The sequence below is a fragment of the Pantherophis guttatus genome, chromosome 2 (assembly GCF_059756535.1).
Source record: "Pantherophis guttatus breed Tessera chromosome 2, ASM5975653v1, whole genome shotgun sequence".
Taxonomy (NCBI): domain Eukaryota; kingdom Metazoa; phylum Chordata; class Lepidosauria; order Squamata; family Colubridae; genus Pantherophis; species Pantherophis guttatus.
This window is the reverse complement of record NC_142064.1, coordinates 239,456,135-239,474,419: the sequence shown is the minus strand read 5'-3', so window position 1 is coordinate 239,474,419 and position 18,285 is coordinate 239,456,135. Positions and strand designations below refer to the sequence as shown.

Here is an 18,285-nt window from a genome sequence, read left to right as displayed (position 1 = left end):
GATTAAAAAGCATAAAAGTCACATCTAAGTCTTTTTTTAAAAAAAGCTAAAAGATATGGAAAGTATATACAAAAACAAGAGTCTAAAAATCTAACGGGAGGAGTAAAAGAAATAGATGTAAGCAAACATCTAAAATTTAGGGTAAGGCAAACTATATCTATCACAATAAAAAGCACTTTTAAATAACAAACTAGATGTTCATTAAAACTCATTTGTGGCACAGGTTATCATCTGATGGATTTTAAGTGCTGCTGCATAGAACCTGGCAACATTATATGTTGAGCAGCAGTGGCACAGTGGTTAAAGTGCAGTACTGCAGGATACTTCTGCTGCCTGCCGGCTGGCTGGCTGGCTGCAATTTGGCAGATCGAATCTCACCAGGGTCAGGGTTGACTCAGCCTTCCATCCTTCCAAGGTGGGTAAAATGAGGACCCAGCTTGTTGGGGGCAATATGCTGACTCTGTAAACAGCTTAGAGAGGGTTGTAAAACACTGTAAAGTGGTATATAAGTCTAAGTACTATTGCTATTGCTATCAGGATTAGTATCTGCAGCCAGCAGGATGGTGTAGAATTGTTCTGTACCCCCTGGGTATTTATACAATAATGGTAAAATGAAGCTAGTATCAATGTCTCTGTAATACAGGCATTGGGTACATACAGGTACATTCTCCGTTGTGTTCATGTGTCCAGAGTCACAGGGCCATTGTCTCTCCAGCTAGGGATTTTCCTGTATCAATCTTCAAGGACAGCTGAGGGACATTGTGCCAGAGTAAAGGCCCACTAGTGGTTAGGTACTTCAAGCTTAGTTAAGTATGTCACGGGAGAGACAAACTCCTGTTGGATTTACTGGCCCCAAAGGTTGAGGACCAGCTGAGGTCCATTTGGAGTCTGTGCCTGCTACACATTGCTGAAGGAGTATTTTGGTCTGATTATATCCCCCATCCTGGAGAGAAGCTCAAGGTTAAGATTTTAGTTGCCACCACATTTTCCATGTGGATTGAAAGTCATATTTCATAGATAATAAGCCAAAGTCAAGGGGAAAGGGGGAAGGACAAAGATAGCTTGGGCCAGTGGTTGAGCATGATTACTCATATTCTAGTCTCCTTTGTCATGAGGCTTTGTCTCCAATTTCAAGGTGGCATTAGAGACATTTTGGGATTTGACATTTTGGGCCAGTCTTAGTAATTTGGACTGAAAAAGTTTTAATGGTGCAAAATTGGAGAAGAGGCCCAGCTGGACAATGTTGGTTTGGCTTATAGTAATTTGCAGTTGTATAGTGGCCAACTCTTGACTTGAGGAATTTGAGGATGACAGATGAACTCCTCTGTGCATTTTCTGCAACATGGTCTCGGTTGTTTCTTTCTGTTGGTAGAATATGGGACCACTCCCAGATATTTGAAACACAATCTTGTGGTCATCTATCTTTGAGGAGTGCCTTTGGAAAATACCATGGTTTTTAATTTTTTGAAAATTGAATACTACCTGGTCTTCCTTTCAACACTGTGTTATTGAAGGACAATAGATCTTATTGAAAGTATTGTTGTATTGTCTGAATATAGTAAAACAGTACATTGGAACAGTAAAACTTCCAGCAAGTTTTGAGGTGTGAAAGTTCATGTTGAGGAGATGGCTCATCATGGAGTTCATACAGAAATTGAATAAAAGGGAGGAAGGAATATGCAGGCTTGCTTGAAACCTTCCTCGGTTCGAATGGCACTGGTGAGATGGCCTCTTAGTTTGAGTGAAGTCCCTTCATGGAGCACACCAGTGGTGAGTTGCCCCCGGTTCAGACCGGTTCACAAGAACCAGTAGTAAAACCGGCGGGAGATCCCACCCACTGCCCCAGATGTCGTCATCAGCAATCTGAGCATGCGCAGAAGCAAGGTGTGCGAGCCCGTTGCAAACTGGTAGTAAAGGTAAGTAGAACTCACTCCTGGAGCACACATATTAAATGAAGCAGGCATCAGGCAGTTGGACAGGCTCCAGTTTTCTCTACAACTTACCTGGGGATATGGAGTCAAAAACTGAAAAAGCAACATATAAGGAAGTTGTATTGGAGAAGGAATATTTTTCAATGAGAAAGTGAAGGTGTAAAGCAGATGCACTATGAGCCAGGGGCTAGGTGGGTAATTTTTGCAGCGCAGTAGTTTCTCCCACTGGAGAAGTAGGAGTATCATTGACTTCCCTTCTCTGTCATCAGTTTATCTGCCAAGCCTCACTTTTTGTGACAGGGCAGGAGAGTATATGTTCTAGGAAAGAGACCAAAAGAAAGAGCAGCATGAGCAGCAAAATTGTGGGTTCACTGACAAGCAGGGATCCCAACTCTTTAGCAAGGGGAGGGGCATCCTTTGGCTTGTTCAGTGAGAGATTTAAGGACAGTCAGGTTCCTGCAGGGCCAAGAGAGTCTGCTGAAATTTGGAAGTAGATGAAGGATTTAGATACCTCTAGTTTGGATTTCTATATAGTCTTTGGCTGAAGATTGTTTCTTTGAGACAGTTCTATTGAGGCAGTTTCTCTTGGGGATCCTTGACAATTGCTGGAGTGCCAAGTCACTGCCAGGGTCACTGTTATTGGTGAGGAGGTCAGAGGAGGCTGCTGATGATTTTCTCTGTGTGTCTGAGTCAAAGGAGAGGCTGAGATGTGAGATGATTTAGATGAGCATCTCAATGGGGCAGATGTGTTACCGTAAGTTGGTACTGGCCTTGCATTTCACTACCAACTCTGGGAAGCTACGTCAGAGTTGTATTGATGTCTGCTAATTTTCTTCCTCAGCTTAATGAATCCTGTATTTATATATTTAGCTTCCTCACTTGGAGTTTGCTTAGCCCCCTTGCTCTTGGCAAGTCTGGTTATTTTACTATTTTGAAGCATGTGTTTTTATGGCTCTTATCCAGGTCATGACCAGATGTCACTTTCCTAGTGATGAAGTCACGGACTAACTCTTCCTTTAAAATTCTGACAGTTTGGATATGATGTGTCTGCCAGAGAAATTCGCTCATTTGCGCGTCAGGTGGGAAATGGAATATGAACTTAGCATTTCATGAACTGGGTAACCAGTGAAACGCTTTCGAATGAATTGTCCCATTTTGACAATTTAGGAGCCAAGATAGGGAGGCACAATAATCTTGAGGCTGTTGCATCTATGGGCATTCCAGTGGATTTTTAATTGTTTTTTTCTGTAGCACACAGCGATGTTTGGGTGCTTCAGGATGCCCTGTTGACATAGGACAGGCTGCTAGAATTTTTTTTTTTTAATTTGATTTATATGCCGCCCTTCTCCGGAGACTCAGGGTGGCTTACAGTGCGTTAAGCAATAGCCTTCATACTTTTGTATATTTATACAAAGTCAGCTTATTGCCCCCACAAACTGGGTCCTCAATTTACCTACCTTAGAAAGGATGGAAGGCTGAGTCAACCTTGAGCCTGGCAAGATTCGAACTTACTTACTTACTGTTAAATTACAGTGCCTTGTCTGCAGAGCTATCCAGGGCTTACAAGCCTGATTGGGCTGATTGTCTGCAGAGCTATCCAGGCTCCTATATCAGCATGGCCAGCTTCTGCTGCCATTTTAACCCCAATTGCAGATCAAGGAATGGTTGGAATCGGTCCATGTTGATTGCTGTATCATTTAGCTAGTGCAGTGTGAAAATTAAGGACAAAAAGAAGACCTCGTGGGAAGTTGAATAGGTGTGTGTGTGTGTGTGTGTGTGTGTGTGTGTGAGAGAGAGAGAGAGAGAGAGAGAGAGAGAGAGAGAGAGAGAGAGAGAGAGAGAGAGAGAGAGAGAGAGAGAGAGAGAGAGAATGAGTGCAGGGGACTTGTTCCAGAAAGTTATTTTCACTATCTTCCTGGTCTGGGGAGTGACAGGAGCTGAGATCTTGGGAGAATTTGGGTGGGGGGAGCTGTTTTGTTAGTGGCTTTTGTGTTGTCATATTCTGAAGAGGATCTTGAAGCTATAGATCCGTTGTCCCTGCAGTGGGGAGATGGGAGTAACTCCTCCTTTGTTCCTCGGCTTTGTTGGACTTGTAGGCCCCAGTATCATTATGGGAGCTGGCCCATGTTCTTTTCTTGCCTCTGGATGGCATTTTTAGGTCATGGGAATAAGTTAGAGGGGTGAGATGGTAAGAGCTTATTTTAGGAGCTGTTGTTTCATCACCATCTTGGCTCCTCCCCTAAAAGCCCCAATCTGATGACCTTCCAATTTGTTCTGACAACAGTGCTCCTAGGGAGCCCATTCAGCAGCACAGTACTATTACTAAATTTGGGTGCTACCCAAAGCATTAGTGTGCAGGTCAATAGGTCTGCACACAATGAATAGTGTTCATTTATTCTTGCAATCTGATGCCTGCTTGGTCTTTGGTTTGTTTTAAATCAGTTACTAATCCATAATAATATATCAGTAATAAAAGGAATGTATGTTATCAAACATAGTTCTTTCAGTGCCCATATTTGGCACGGAAGAATAATTATACTGTTTTCCTCTTTTGAAGCTATACTATATACAAGGCTGGAGATCTACCACCTTCATCTAGGGTCTGACAGTTTTATTGCCAATATTTAATTTAATCTTATTTGGATGTAAATTTCTCCTACAAATATTTTATCTGCAGAGGTTTTTGTGAAGGGGTGGTGGTGGTAAAACCAGGAAATAACTGCTGTTGAACTTATAAAAAGGCATTGTGAAGAAAATATACACATAACAAGGATAGCACAGACTCGTAGTAAGATTTTAAAAATTAGTTGGTATTGTTTTGTTCTATACAAATAATGAAACTATTTAATGGTCCATAAAATAACTCCAAGAGTTAATTTAAATCATTCTTTAATGAGAATGATTTAACTGCCCAAAGGTTAAGTGGACTATATCACTAACCAAATAATCTATGTAAAGAACATTCATGAGTTCAATCCTTAGATCTAGTCGGTCTTCCCAGATAAACCAGACAGGAAACAGGATTGGATGAACTAATTCTATTTTATTGTAAGGCTGCGTTAACAGAATTTTGCAAGTCTATAAGCACAAACTTCCCGCCACAATCCCTTTTAATTGTTTGATCCTTTAGTGTGGGTCCTTTCTAAGTTTCTTCTTCTGACTGTTAAGACACTGTTAAGATTCTGCCTCTCGTCTTACTGTTTCCTAGGCAGAATCTTTTCCCCTCTTTCCCCAACTTTTCCACTTTCCATTTACAAATATTTTAAAATGCTGTGATTAAAAAAAACCAGTAAAATCATCCATCCTAAAACATAACTGATAAAATTATGAACAAATAAAAACATTTAAGATTAGATGAAAAGAAGAGAGCCGGACACAAGGGGGGAGGAATTAAGTTTAATTAGTTAAGATTAATTTAGATTTTATGGGTGCTTGTTCCCACTAACTCCAAAATTATTTTTCCACTCTACAAAGAATATAAAATTGACTTGTTTGATCAGGAATAAGATAATAAGTACTTTTATTGGAAAACCTTTATGGACATTTTGCTGAAAATGAACAGAAACGAGCTGGTTATTTCTGGATCTGATGACTGAAAGAGACTGAAGAAGCAACTATGTAATATAATTTTAAGTGGGATGGAATGATACTAAGTTTGTTCCTGCTGTAAAGAAGTTCAGAAGTCACTTCTTTAAATGTCTTTTTCTTTTTCTGTACTTTTACCTTTGTCTTTTCTTTCTTAATCTCATTTTCTGTACTTTTTTCATGTTTATCTTTTGCGTGTGTAAAAATCTCTAAAAATATATTTTAAAAGGATTACGGAAAATTGAAATTTAAAATGTACCAAGGTGAAATTGTTGAATTGCAGAGTGTCTGCAAATTCCTCCCTTTGAAACTGTCAGATTGCATATCCAATCTGGTCAAATCAAAGCATATCCATCCATCCATCCATCCATCCATCCATTGAAAGCTAGTAAAATGAAAAGGCCATCAGCAATACCCTGGTTCCATTTTTATTTCCAAACATGCCCTATAAGTTCCCACAAGCATTCCAAACAAATAATTAAACAAAAGATATGCTGTTTCATCTTCATTCTTTATTGGGAACATGTTCATCTGTCCAGAGAAAAGATAAAGGGTAATTTGATATTATAGAGGGCCCAAAGGATGAACGCATAAAAGGTACGGCAACCTCAATCTACTGGTAAGGCTTTGCTCACTATGGCTGCCATTTTGTAGCAATCAGAGCACCCCTCCCACTACATGACCATTATTATTAAGTCCCAATACATTGAGTGACTAAATAATGGGAAAAGCTGTTTTTGAGCATCCATTATTTGTCTCCAAGGATGGAATCAAGTAATTTTCCAAATATTTGTGTGGGGGGAACACCTGCCCCATTAACTAACTCTAACCAGTTATTAAAATTAAAACTCTGAAGCAAAAATGGAGAGCTGTTATCCTAATAATAAAAAAAGGAGTTCTGTGAAGATTTTGGAATGATGTATGAGTATCTCAAAATGTTTCTCACAAAATAAAATCCAAGCAATGCTTATTAATTCTAAACAACTTCACACTGTTACAAGAAAATTCTCACACCCAAGTGGACACATTAGTGCAACATCCACCATGTTTTTGGCATTTCTGAATCTATAAGAAATGGGGAGGAATCTATAAGAATCTATAAGAAATGGGGAGGAACAGGCTCAGGCTCAACCCATCCAAGACTGAGTGGCTGTGGTTTCCGACGTCCCGATATAGTCAGTTGACGCCATCACTGACTATTGGGGGCGAATCATTGGCCCCCACGGAGAGGGCTCGCAACTTGGGCGTCCTCCTGGACTCACGGCTGTCTTTAGAAGAGCACTTGACGGCCGTGACCGGGAGGATTTTTCATCAGGTTCGCCTGATTCGCCAGTTGCGTCCCTTTCTGGATCGGGACTCTTTACGCACGGTCACTCATGCCCTTGTCACCTCCCGCCTGGACTATTGCAACGCTCTCTACATGGGGCTCCCCTTGAGGAGCACCCGGAGGCTCCAACTGGCGCAGAGTGCGGCCGCGCGGGTGGTAATGGGAGCGACATGGCGTTCCCATGTAACACCTCTCCTGCGCGAGCTGCACTGGCTCCCGGTGGTCTTCCGGGTGCGCTTCAAGGTTTTGGTTACCACCTTTAAAGCGCTCCATGGCTTAGGACCCGGGTACTTGCGGGACCGCCTACTACCACCAATAGCCTCCCACCGGCCGGTACGCTCCCATAGAGAGGGGCTCCTCCGGGTGCCGTCAGCCAAACAATGCCGACTGGCGGCCCCCAGGGGGAGAGCCTTCTCTGTGGGGGCACCTACTATCTGGAACGAGCTCCCCCCAGAGATACGGAGGATCCCGGATCTGCGCACCTTCCGCCGCGCCTTAAAGACCTTACTATTTCACCAGGCCGGCCTGGCCTAATTTTCCCCCTCTTTTATAAAAGATTTTTAAAATTTTAAATATTTTTTAGTATTTATATATTCAATTTTAAATTGGTTTTAAAAGTTTGGGGTTTTAAATTTGTCGGGGCCAAAATTATTTAATTTGATTTTATTCTATTTTTTAAATTTTGTATTGTATGTGTTTTTATTGTTTGGCTGTGCACCGCCCTGAGTCCTTCGGGAGTAGGGCGGTATAGAAATCTAATAAATAATAAATAATAATAATAATAAAAATTAGTTGTATGTCAACGCAGGAAAAAAATACATAAAATACAGCAATGACGGCCTCACTTATGGTAAATTTGTAGGGAAAGATACAGAGATGGCTACATTGAAACATATTTTAATGTATTTCAAAGTAAAGTTGATACATCTGGGACAAGACTAAAAGTGAATTTTCTTTTGTATAAGCTGAAACAAAACAAAGGCAAACCTTGGGGGAAAGATGAGACCTGGAATGAAATACAATTAAAGTAATAAGAAATAGTTACATGTTAAGAAATCATACAAACTAGAAAATGTAGCCTCCTAAAGAACTGCATATTTAATTATCATAAATAGCAACTAACTGAAAGAGGAGGTATTTCTTCTACCTAGAACATTGTTTATAGGACATAAGTATACTTCTAAATAAGTGGTATACAGCAAGCAAAAGCCAAGCAAAAGAAGATTTTCTCTTCACCTACTGTATAATTCTAGGTAAAATATTGGCAGTTTAATCCAAAATCCCCAGATGCTCTGTGTCCTACAATCAACATTTTCCAGTTTGCTTCATTGGCACCATTGAAGGACATTACCCTGACTCAGCTCACAAGATCAGAAATCAGATTAAACGTAGTTAAGCACCAATACAGGCAACTAAAACATACATGGGCACTCCCCATTCCAAAGATTTTCCTGTACCTTTTGGTGCATTGATATGGACATCCAATTGAAAGGTCGTAATATTATATATGAAAGACAGAGGGCTAGATGCGTTGTTATACAGTACGCTGATACTCTATGTGAGTTTATAGATGTTATCATGAGTTTTAATTCTGCATGTGGAATATACAGTATGGATGGACAAATCTATCAAGTTCAGTTTGTTGAACCTGATTTTTTTCTTCCAGGTTTGCATCACCGTATATAAAGTTTGGTGCACTTCTTCATATGTATACACTTTGGTTTGCAATGTTGATTAATGCAGAGCTTTTGCAAAAAAGAATTCTTTGATAGATTGAATTTTTGCATATTGTATATTGGACATTTGTACAGTATAGTTCATTAGTGTATACCCCAAGTGACTCTTCTGTTTTGGTGATGTGGGAGGATGGATAAGGAAATGTAATCTTCCTTTCCAGTAAATGCAGGTCATTCACATTCAAATGTGAACAAAATAGTTCCTTTTTCATTTTGTTTGATTTCTAAACTCCAGAAGTCTACGGTGTATTTGTCCATGACCATCATCAATTGAAAATGCCAGCAATGTATACATTTTATTTCATTTATTAACTTAAAAATGTATTGACTGCCTGTGGACTTTAAATAAGTGGCTTAGCTTATTAATTTCCACATGTATATGGAACTAGCAAAGTGAGAACTGAGACCTCAATATTCCTTGAGTTGGGTGAAATTTCTAATCAATGCTTGCATTTTCTTTCTGTTTCTGGCTGCAGTGAAACAGAACGGTACTTACAATTCTATTTTATAAATGAGTGGACATGTCTGATGCTGTAAACGTTATCTACTTGTAGAACAAGTATTCTCTCTACTCTCTTTAACACTGTACAGATGGAAAGAAACAAAGTTGTACAGACTGTTAACAGAATATAAAGATTGGCATAAGCTACAATTTACTGAGCATAATGTTTTACTTCATGAGCTCGTTTAATTCTTGTTAAATCCTACATAAAAATATATTGATGTGAATATTTAAACATTAATTCAATTGCCTTTCCTACCATATTCATCTGAATTATTTCTGCTTCTTCATCTAATTATTCCCACAAGTTATGCGAAACCAGTTTGAGTATTTAAATATCATAAATCAGATCCTAGATGATACACTCCACTAGATGTTTTGGCTTCCCTTTTTAACAATTGTTCATCCTGAACATGAAAGGGTTGGACTTACAGTTCCTGTTTTACAGTTCTTTATAAGAAATTTGTGTTTTGAAGAGTGCTGTCATCATTAAAAAGACGGCAGTTCCAGTTCTTGCCAGCTAACTTGAAAAGTTGACAGTACAAACTTGACACTTTCCTTGCCAAGTAAATGTCTCTGTGCAGCAGTCGGGAAATTTGGTTGTAAACCCCCCATTATTCCAACTTTGACACATGTTTACTTTGTGCTACCGTGTCACCTGCAAGCAAAGGAAAAGAGAAATGAGAGAATTATACATATAAATATCGCTGCTGGTAATTGGTTTTTAAAACCTCTTCAGAAAGTTTAAATATGCAGAATGAAGATAAAACACATACAAAGATAAAACAAGTACATTATCCTCACAGACAGATCTTTGCGGTAGCATCTGAGAGAACCAATGGCTTCAGAAAGAGGTGAATTTTAACCTGTGGGCAAAACCTGTGATGATGCTAGACGTGTTGCAGCAATAGTAGTAGTCCAAATACCAAATACTGGGAGATTTCAAGCAAGAATACTGATAACTCAATGCTTGGAGGGTGCTTCAATTAAAAGTCACACATCCATTTTTCCTGAAGATTGGCAATTTATGAACGTCAACTAGGACAACGATCCCCAACCTTTTTGGCTTTTCGGACCAGCGGGGTGGGGGTGGGGGAGAGGGGATGGTTGCATGCAGTGGTGGGATTCAAATAATTTAACAACTAGTTCTCTGCCCTAATGACCAGCTGGGTAGGCATGGCTCGATGGTCATGTGACCATGTGGGTGTGGCCAACTCAACGTCACTCACGTCGATGGGCACTTCACCTTAGCTGTTACAATGTAATAAGGGTTAACCAGAGAGGCAGTTTCTGTAAGCAGGGCAATAAAGATTAGGCTAGAAACAATACCAGAATGTTTCCTTCCTACCTTCCTTACAGGATTAGACCTGTAAAGTGGAAAAAACACAAAATAAGATTTCTTCCAACAAGCAGTTCTCCAAACTGCTTAGAAAGTTAACAACCGGTTCTCCCGAATAGGTGCGAACTGGCTGAATCCCACCACTGGTTGCATATGAACGGCAGGTGCTTGTGCACACAGCTCCATTTGCTCAAGGGGCAGGTGCGTGTGCACGCTGCTTCACAAAAGTAGAGTTGCAAGCAAACGCAAGCTCACCCACCACTTGGACAGCCTGGTTCTGAACAAGCCGCAGTCCGGAGGTTGGGGACCCCTGATCTAGGGGGATCATATATAATATTGAACCTGGTCTTCAAAACATTTCATGAAAGGAAGAGTGTGCATGAAGGAAATGGTCCCAATAAACGGAAGAAAGGTAATAGCAGAGTTAAAGGATTGGTAGGACTCTCTGGAATCAGTGAGAAAAAGAACTTTATTCAGACTCTTAGGTAAACGCTGACAAAAGATAAGGAATATCCAAAAGCTTTTAGTTTGTTTCAGATAACTACTTTGGCCTTTAAGCTTTCACAATACATTTTATGTACATTTTGAAACAGCTCAGTTAGTTATGCTCACTGAATGTAAACAATAAAGTACATTCCATTGATTTTTATTTAGTTTTGTAATCTTTTCAAAACTGGCTTATCTGTTTGCTAGAATTTATCTTGTCCAAACAGTTATTGTAAGTATTAACAACATGCAAAAGCATCATTAGTCTTGGTTTGGTAGATGCTTTTCTTTTTCTTTTTTCTCATCAAATGACTTTTTCAGGTCCAGCACTGCTCCACACTGTAGCTGAGAAGAACAAGTTCCTTTTAAAGAAGCTGAAGCCTTCCTTGCTAAAAAGCTTTGAACGACTTTTCAAATACCTAATCATTTCTAAGGAGATTTCCATGTATTATCCTGAGAATAATACGCTCATTTCCCTCCCATCCCTGTCATACCAAAGCTTTCACTGTTGATGGCACAATCTATATAATCAATATACAAAGTGGATGCTCACTCTGTCTGGCTTTCACACCCAAGTTAACCGTTTTCAAACTAGTTTTAAAATTAATACTGCATAAAGTATATCAATATTAGCTTTTCTATCATCATCAGAGTTTGAAAACTTTCATAAAAACTGGTTACTTGCATTAACTGGCTCCCATGGATTGTCCTCGTTTTTTTCTGAGTAAATTCATTATTAAATGGACTCTATTTTAACCAAGTTTTGGAAATCCTACGTGGTGTAACTTCTGAACCTGTACACCAGGGGTGTCAAACCCAAGGCCCTTTGGCCGGAGCTAGCCCACAGGGTGCTTAGGTCTGGCCCACAGGGCTGCCCTGAAAACAGCGAAGGACCGACTTGCGGTGCCTCTACCATCAAAAATGGTGTCTGCGAGGGCTGCACGAGGGCCTCCAGAGCTCCATTTTCACTGGCAGAGGGTTGCAGGAGGCCGTTGCAACCGAAAATGGAGCTCCGGAGCCTGTTTTTGCTGGCAGACCACTCGGGCAACCACCAGCGCTGACATGAGTGACATTGAGCTGCCACCCACCCCAGCCCCTCTAGGTCAAACATAATCCCGATGTGGCCCTCAGTGAAATTGAGTTTGACACCCTTGCTGTACACCATGGTGATATTATTCACAATCTAAATAGTTATTCATATTTCAATCTGCTGACAAGGGTACTTGCTTCCCGGACTATGATTCCCCATTGACCAAGGGATACTCACACCAAGTTTTATATTAGAATTTGGTTTAAGTGTTCAGCAACCCTCAGAAATATCCGAGTTGTACCAACACCTGCAATTTGCACATAAGGGATCTCTTCTATGTTGCCCTGGTGATTCTGAATGGATAAATGTTAAAGAGTTGTGCAGGAGCTTTGGGCATCCAAAGAATGATAATATCTACCCTGATAATATTCAGGATACCTATAATTACAAAAAAAAAAAATTAAGTACCAAGAGCCCAAATTGATACTTCTCCAGGGCAGAGACCTAGAGAGGTGTGGAATAGTGACTCCATCTTTTCACAGCATCACCCTCTGCTGGTGTGACATTCAACAAGCTAGTAAATAGATTTCCTCATCCATGATACTCATCAAGTTTACAATCATTTACTGCTCAATTAAGGGACTTGCTCCAGCCCTTTCATCATTTTATTGTAGGTGTTTGCAACTGTTCCTAGAATGGAATGGAATGGAAGGCATGGAATGGAATGGAATAGAACCGTAATGGCGAACCTATGGCACGCGTGTCCAAAGTGGCCCAAAGTGGCACGCGAAGCCATACCATCTCCACATAACCTTTTCGACACTCGGTGCTGAAAAGGTTCGCCATCATTGGAATAGAATAACAGAGTTAGAAGAGACCTTGGAGGTCTTCTAACCCAACCCTCTGCTTAGGCACGAAACCCTATACCATTTCAGACAAATGGCTGTCCAATCTTTTAAAAACATCCAGTGTTGGAGCATTCACAACTTCTGGAGGCATGTTGTTCCATTGATTAATTGTTCTAACTGTCAGGAAATTTCTCCTTAGTTCTAAATTGCTTCTCTCCTTGATTAGTTTCCACCCATTGCTTCTTTCTCCTACCCTCAGGTGCTTTGGAGAATAGATTGACTCCCTCTTCTTTGTGGCAACCCCTGAGATATTAGAAACACTGCTATCATGTCACCCCTAGTCCTTCTTTTCATTAAACTAGACACACCCGGTTCCAACAACCATTCTTTATATGTTTTAGCCTCCAGTCCCCTAATCCAGTTGTGGGTTCTAACCGGTGTTACCACTCCAAAGCATGGAGCATGCTTTGCGCATGCTCTGTGCTGTTGTAACGTCAAACAGTCACTAAACAAATTGTTGTAAGTCAAGGACGTCCTGTAAATCATGCTTTACTACGGTTGTGTTCACACGACCTGCTAAGCCGAAACTAAATAATATTGTGGCTTAGAATAAAGACTGATTCAAGCCAAAGAGGTAGAAAGTAGATAGGAATGGGTGAGAATGTCATGCATTTAATTCCAAGAATCCATTCATCTATTTGCCTTCTAAACTACTTTTAAAAATAGATAGAAATGTGCATTCAACTGCATTTTTATGCACTGTTCCATTATCTGGATGTTGTATACATACTGATAAGGAGACGAGGCCTGTTCTCCCTTGCCTGTTCTTTTGCACAATCCAATTGAAAGACCCACTTAGGCCACTGAGTCCTGCTCTATGCAAGATTTCAAATCAAAACGCCCAAGAGAGAGGCTTTCTTCTTTAAAAATTTAAAACACAGCACCTGCCATCCAAGATAAAAATCTTTCTGACAATGTGCAAGTGTATTATGCTGTGGTCTTCTATTCTGGTTGGTAAGATATGGCTGTCCTGCTGGAGCTTGGAGGTCAGCCAACTTACAAAATATTGGCCAGGGAAGTAGTAATCCTTCTGCGTGCTTTCACTTAAGCCATGGATTTTTGAGCTACTGAAACTCATCTTTAATTGCAAGTGCAAAAGAGGAGATGGGGAGCAGAATGCTTGTTACCCTTACGAGTTTTACCCCCTCTGCTATCCATTTATCTTCCATCTATAAAGAGGTGTGTTTGTTTCTGTATGGATCTGTGTGCACAGGTGTGTGCAGGTGTGCGTGCGGGATTTTCTGAATGGAGAGGTGCCTTTTGCTAATGAGCTGCTTCTGTTCTCTTAGTTAGCACAGAAGGGATCTGAGCCAGTTCATTCATCGTTATACCTACACGAATTCACAGTGTGAAAGGAAGCTTAATGTCTTATCTGAATATCCCTGCCCCTTGTTTTTTTCTTTTCCAGCGAAAAGCATACTGAGATACCAAAAAGAAAAATAGGGGGAAAAGCCTCATCACAGGCAAATTAGCAAATTAAAGATACTTGCAGCACCTTTGGGTGCAATGCCAACCCATTAAGATCAAAGTGGAGCTTTGCCATTGACTTCACTGGGACGCAGATTGCACACTCGGGGCTCTCTTCTTTGAAGAGGGGAGTTAATAGCTTGTTACTTTAATGAAGCAAAGCCAGTTTAAGGGCACTCCCGGGTGCTAATTCAGCACAGTAGTTAATCTCAAACTGTAGATGTGCACAAAAGGCCAAATCAGACTTGGAATCTAGATTCACACTTGTGGAGGAGGAGAAAGTCCTTATGCTCATCTGCATTCTATGTAGGTCTGCCAGGTCTTTGGTCCCTGGTTTCTGGTGACTTCCCTACGTGTTTTTAATCACATGTCCAACAGCACGAGAGGCTACCAGTGATGGATCGTTGCTCCACCCAGTCTGTGTAATAAGTGGGCTTGAAACCGTTACTATTTTCATTGTCGTCTTACCTTACGTGTGCGAACAACTCAGATGCTTACGCTTCCCCGCTATGCTCCGAATCTCTTGGTCTGATACTGTTCTTTTTTGATGGCTTACACCTCAAATCAGCTTAGAAAGAACTTGAATGAATAACCCAGGGTGGCATATACAGCAGGCTCTTGGTAATATTGACTCATGCTCTTATCACCACGGGCTTGAACATGACCTTATTATCTCACTCTACATGGGGCTGCCCTTGAAGACAACCTAAAAGCCGCCCCTGATGCAAGAAGCACTGCCTTCCTGCAGACAGATGAGAGGTCTTATTGTAAAATGACACCAGTGCTGCACGAGTGCCGGTGATCTGATCCAAATAGGATCTGCTTATCTACTACATATGGGCGGAGAAGGCATGTTGCAAAACCTAACTTCCTGGGATAAGATTATTTTATCTCCGAAGGTCAGAATAGCTCTCTCCCTATTGATGTGTTTTTAAGTCTATAAAGATGATCCTCTTTATACAGCGTTTGGGGTATAAGGCGCCAACACAGACAGCAGATGTCTAACACATAGTTTTAAGACTGGTTACTTCTGTGGAATAACGGAGGTATTTTTATTACGAACTTTAAAATACGAGGACCAAACGATGTGCATGAAAAGCATTTGTGGTTTTACTATTTGTGTTATTTTTATTAGATTGTGAACTGCCTTGAATCTTGAATGGAACCAGCATAAATTGATAGAAGTAAACTAACAGAAGTACCCATGTGAAATCAATAGCACTTGTATAAAAGAATTTTTCTTTGTCCCTCTTTTCCCTCAGTTTTCCAGAACGGATTTATTCTGTTTCATTTTAGATCATACATTCCCCAAAAAATAATTTTTATCTGAGTAATCTCTGATCTTCTGGCCACTGGTACAACAAGGGGCGCACCTCTCGTTTTGTAGCAGAATATCCTGCATCAACACCTTTTTTTTCTAAGCTAGCAGAGTTTTCAGCTTGTGAATGGTGACAGTAACGTCTGCATCAAAGGAAACTTCAACCAGCCCCAACAGGTTTCTGAAAGCTGAAGTTTAAACCAGTGTCAGATGACCAACTAATACAGATCAGATTGAAAATTTCAGCTGGTGCTTTATAATAAAGGCCTGCGGCAGAGTTATGCCATGTGCATGTCTTAGAAAGAATTTAATTTATCACATTTAATTTAATTTATCGCATTTCTATGCCGCCCAACTCCCAAGGGACTCTGGGTGGCTTACAGCAAAAATAATGCGAACAATGAACATAGAAAAATTATTAAAAACATTATAAAAACATTTTAAAAACATTAAAAGCCCATGCACACCATTCATGGCCGGATCTCGCAAGATTGCAACAGCGAGATCAATGGCCCCAAGCCTGCCAGAAAAGCCAGGTTTTCACCGCTTTCCGGAAGGCCAATAAGGTGGGGGTAGTCCGGATCTCAGGAGGTAACTGGTTCCAGAGAGCTGGGGCAGCCACAGAGAAGGCCCTCCCTCGCGGGCCTGCCAGCTGGCATTGTTTAGCTGACAGGACCCGGAGGAGACCAACTCTGTGGGATCTTTCCGGTCGCTGGGAGCTATGCGGTAGAAGGCAGTCTTGAAGATAGCCTGGCCCTGATATAGAAGCCATACTATATCCAGTAGAATTTATTTTCAGGTCAGTGTGCCTAGGAGCAGCATCCTATGTTCAAGTAGGCCAGATCAGAGTTCAAATAATTACCGTATTTTTCAGAGTATAAGACACACTGCAGTATAAGAAGTACCTTAATTTTTGGGGAGGAAAATAGATAAACAAAATTCCGCATAGCAGGTATTCAACTGGCTAGCATCCTTAGCCTGGCAAGCTTCAGCACATTAGTTTCCTGGTTTTGAGTGTGCGCCTGGTTGGGGCTGAAATACAGCTTCTAAAGCTGTATTTGTCAGAGGGAGCTGATCGTCGGAGGGAGCAGCAATGAGAACAGCAGACAAAGCACGGAATATCGCTTCACTCGCAGGTGCCTCGTTGAGGCTAAAAAACAGCTTGAAAAGCCCAGCTGATCGTCGGAGGGAGCTCCAGTGACTAAAGTAGGCAAAGCACGGAAGGGGTAAGAGAAGGCAGGAGCTGTTTCAGGTAGCCATTTTGGGCATCCTGCATCGTGTTTTCAGCCTCAAAACGCATCATGTTTTCGGGCGGCGATGTGCTTTGGCGATCCCTGCAGTCTAGAAACAGAGAATTTGGAGGCTGAAAAAGCAACATGCAGTGCCCAAAATGGCTAAACCATTGTCCGTAGTAATCTCTGCAGCAAGGAAGAAGACGCGCGGAGGCCGAAGGGTGGGGGCCAGTGGGTGGGCGGGGCTACATTCAGAGTATAAGATGCACCCAAATTTGTTGCACAAAAGGAAAAAGACTTTTCAGAGTTCATGCATATTCCTTAGCTTGCCTTGTTTTATGTGCCTTATGCTTTAAATTTAACACAGGCTTAATCTGTTGGGAAGGTTTGAAAGCCCATCCTTTACATTCATCTCTGTATAAGAATGAAAAATATCAATATCAAAAACAAAGCGTGATTCTAAGTACTGCGAGGCAAAATCAACTAGGTGTTTTAGGAGAGGACCATTTTTTCTCAATTGACAAGTTAGTCTTGGTTTTATCTATATATTTAATAAGTTGGCAAACAAATCACAGAGCGCCGTCAGCCTGCTGAGTTGTCCATTCTTCTTCTTTATAGCCTAAGTTTACACATCTCCAGTTTTCAGAGACGGCTTACCTCAGGTTTTCAAATTTGGAATGAAAAAATTCCAAAACAAGAACATCGAAAACTATGGTTTGCATCTTGCCGGAAGGTCTGAGACTAGCAAAATCCAGATGACCAACAAATAGCAGCAAAGATATACAAAAAAAAAAAAAAAAAGAGGACTCTTTGGTTTCAGCCAGGGGTGCTATTCAGCAGATTCTGACAAGTTTTGGAGAATCAGTAGCGGAAATTTTGAGCAATTCGGAGAATTGGCAAATACCACCTCTGGCTGGCCCCAGAGTGGGGTGGGAATGGAGATTTTGCAATATCCTTCTCCCAGGAGTGGGGAGCGAATGGGGATTTTGCAGTATCCTTCCCCTGCCATGCCCACCAAGCCACGCCCACCAAGCCACACCACGCCCACCAAGCCACGCCCACAGAACCGGTAGTAAAATAATTTGGATTTCACCACGGGTTGCAACCTATTTGTTTTTTTGTTTTTCCCCCATTAAAAGTCTTGAACTTCCCAGAAAACAAATTTGTTGAATTTGTCTTTATGGACAGACTTCGCTCACCTAGGTCCTCCTTATAAAGTCCTCAGATTGACTTCGCTTTTGTTTTGTTTTGGCAGGAAAGGAGGGAGCAAATGTGTCTATGTTCAAACAAAGCACTGGCTTGGGAGAGGCAACCTGTACCCCTAAAGAGATTTAGGACCACCAATTCCGCAGTTGGCAATATTGGCTAAGTCTGATGGGTGCTGAAGTGCAAAACCTGTTGAGGACATCAAATTGCCTATCCTA

General features: G+C 41.1%; 1 protein-coding gene across 3 annotated transcripts in view; it reads right to left on the bottom strand.

Moving 5' to 3' along the window:
* Window positions 1-7,724: 7,724 nt before the first annotated feature.
* The window catches only part of TAFA4 (TAFA chemokine like family member 4), a 180,807-nt gene continuing 170,246 nt past the window's right edge, over window positions 7,725-18,285 (bottom strand). For all 3 annotated transcript variants that reach the window (XM_034440604.3, XM_060684192.2, XM_087887957.1), the window contains one exon: window positions 7,725-9,739. In XM_034440604.3, the coding sequence (XP_034296495.1) occupies window positions 9,728-9,739 (12 nt within the window). In that variant the 3' untranslated portion in view covers window positions 7,725-9,727. The remainder of the gene's footprint in view (window positions 9,740-18,285) is intronic.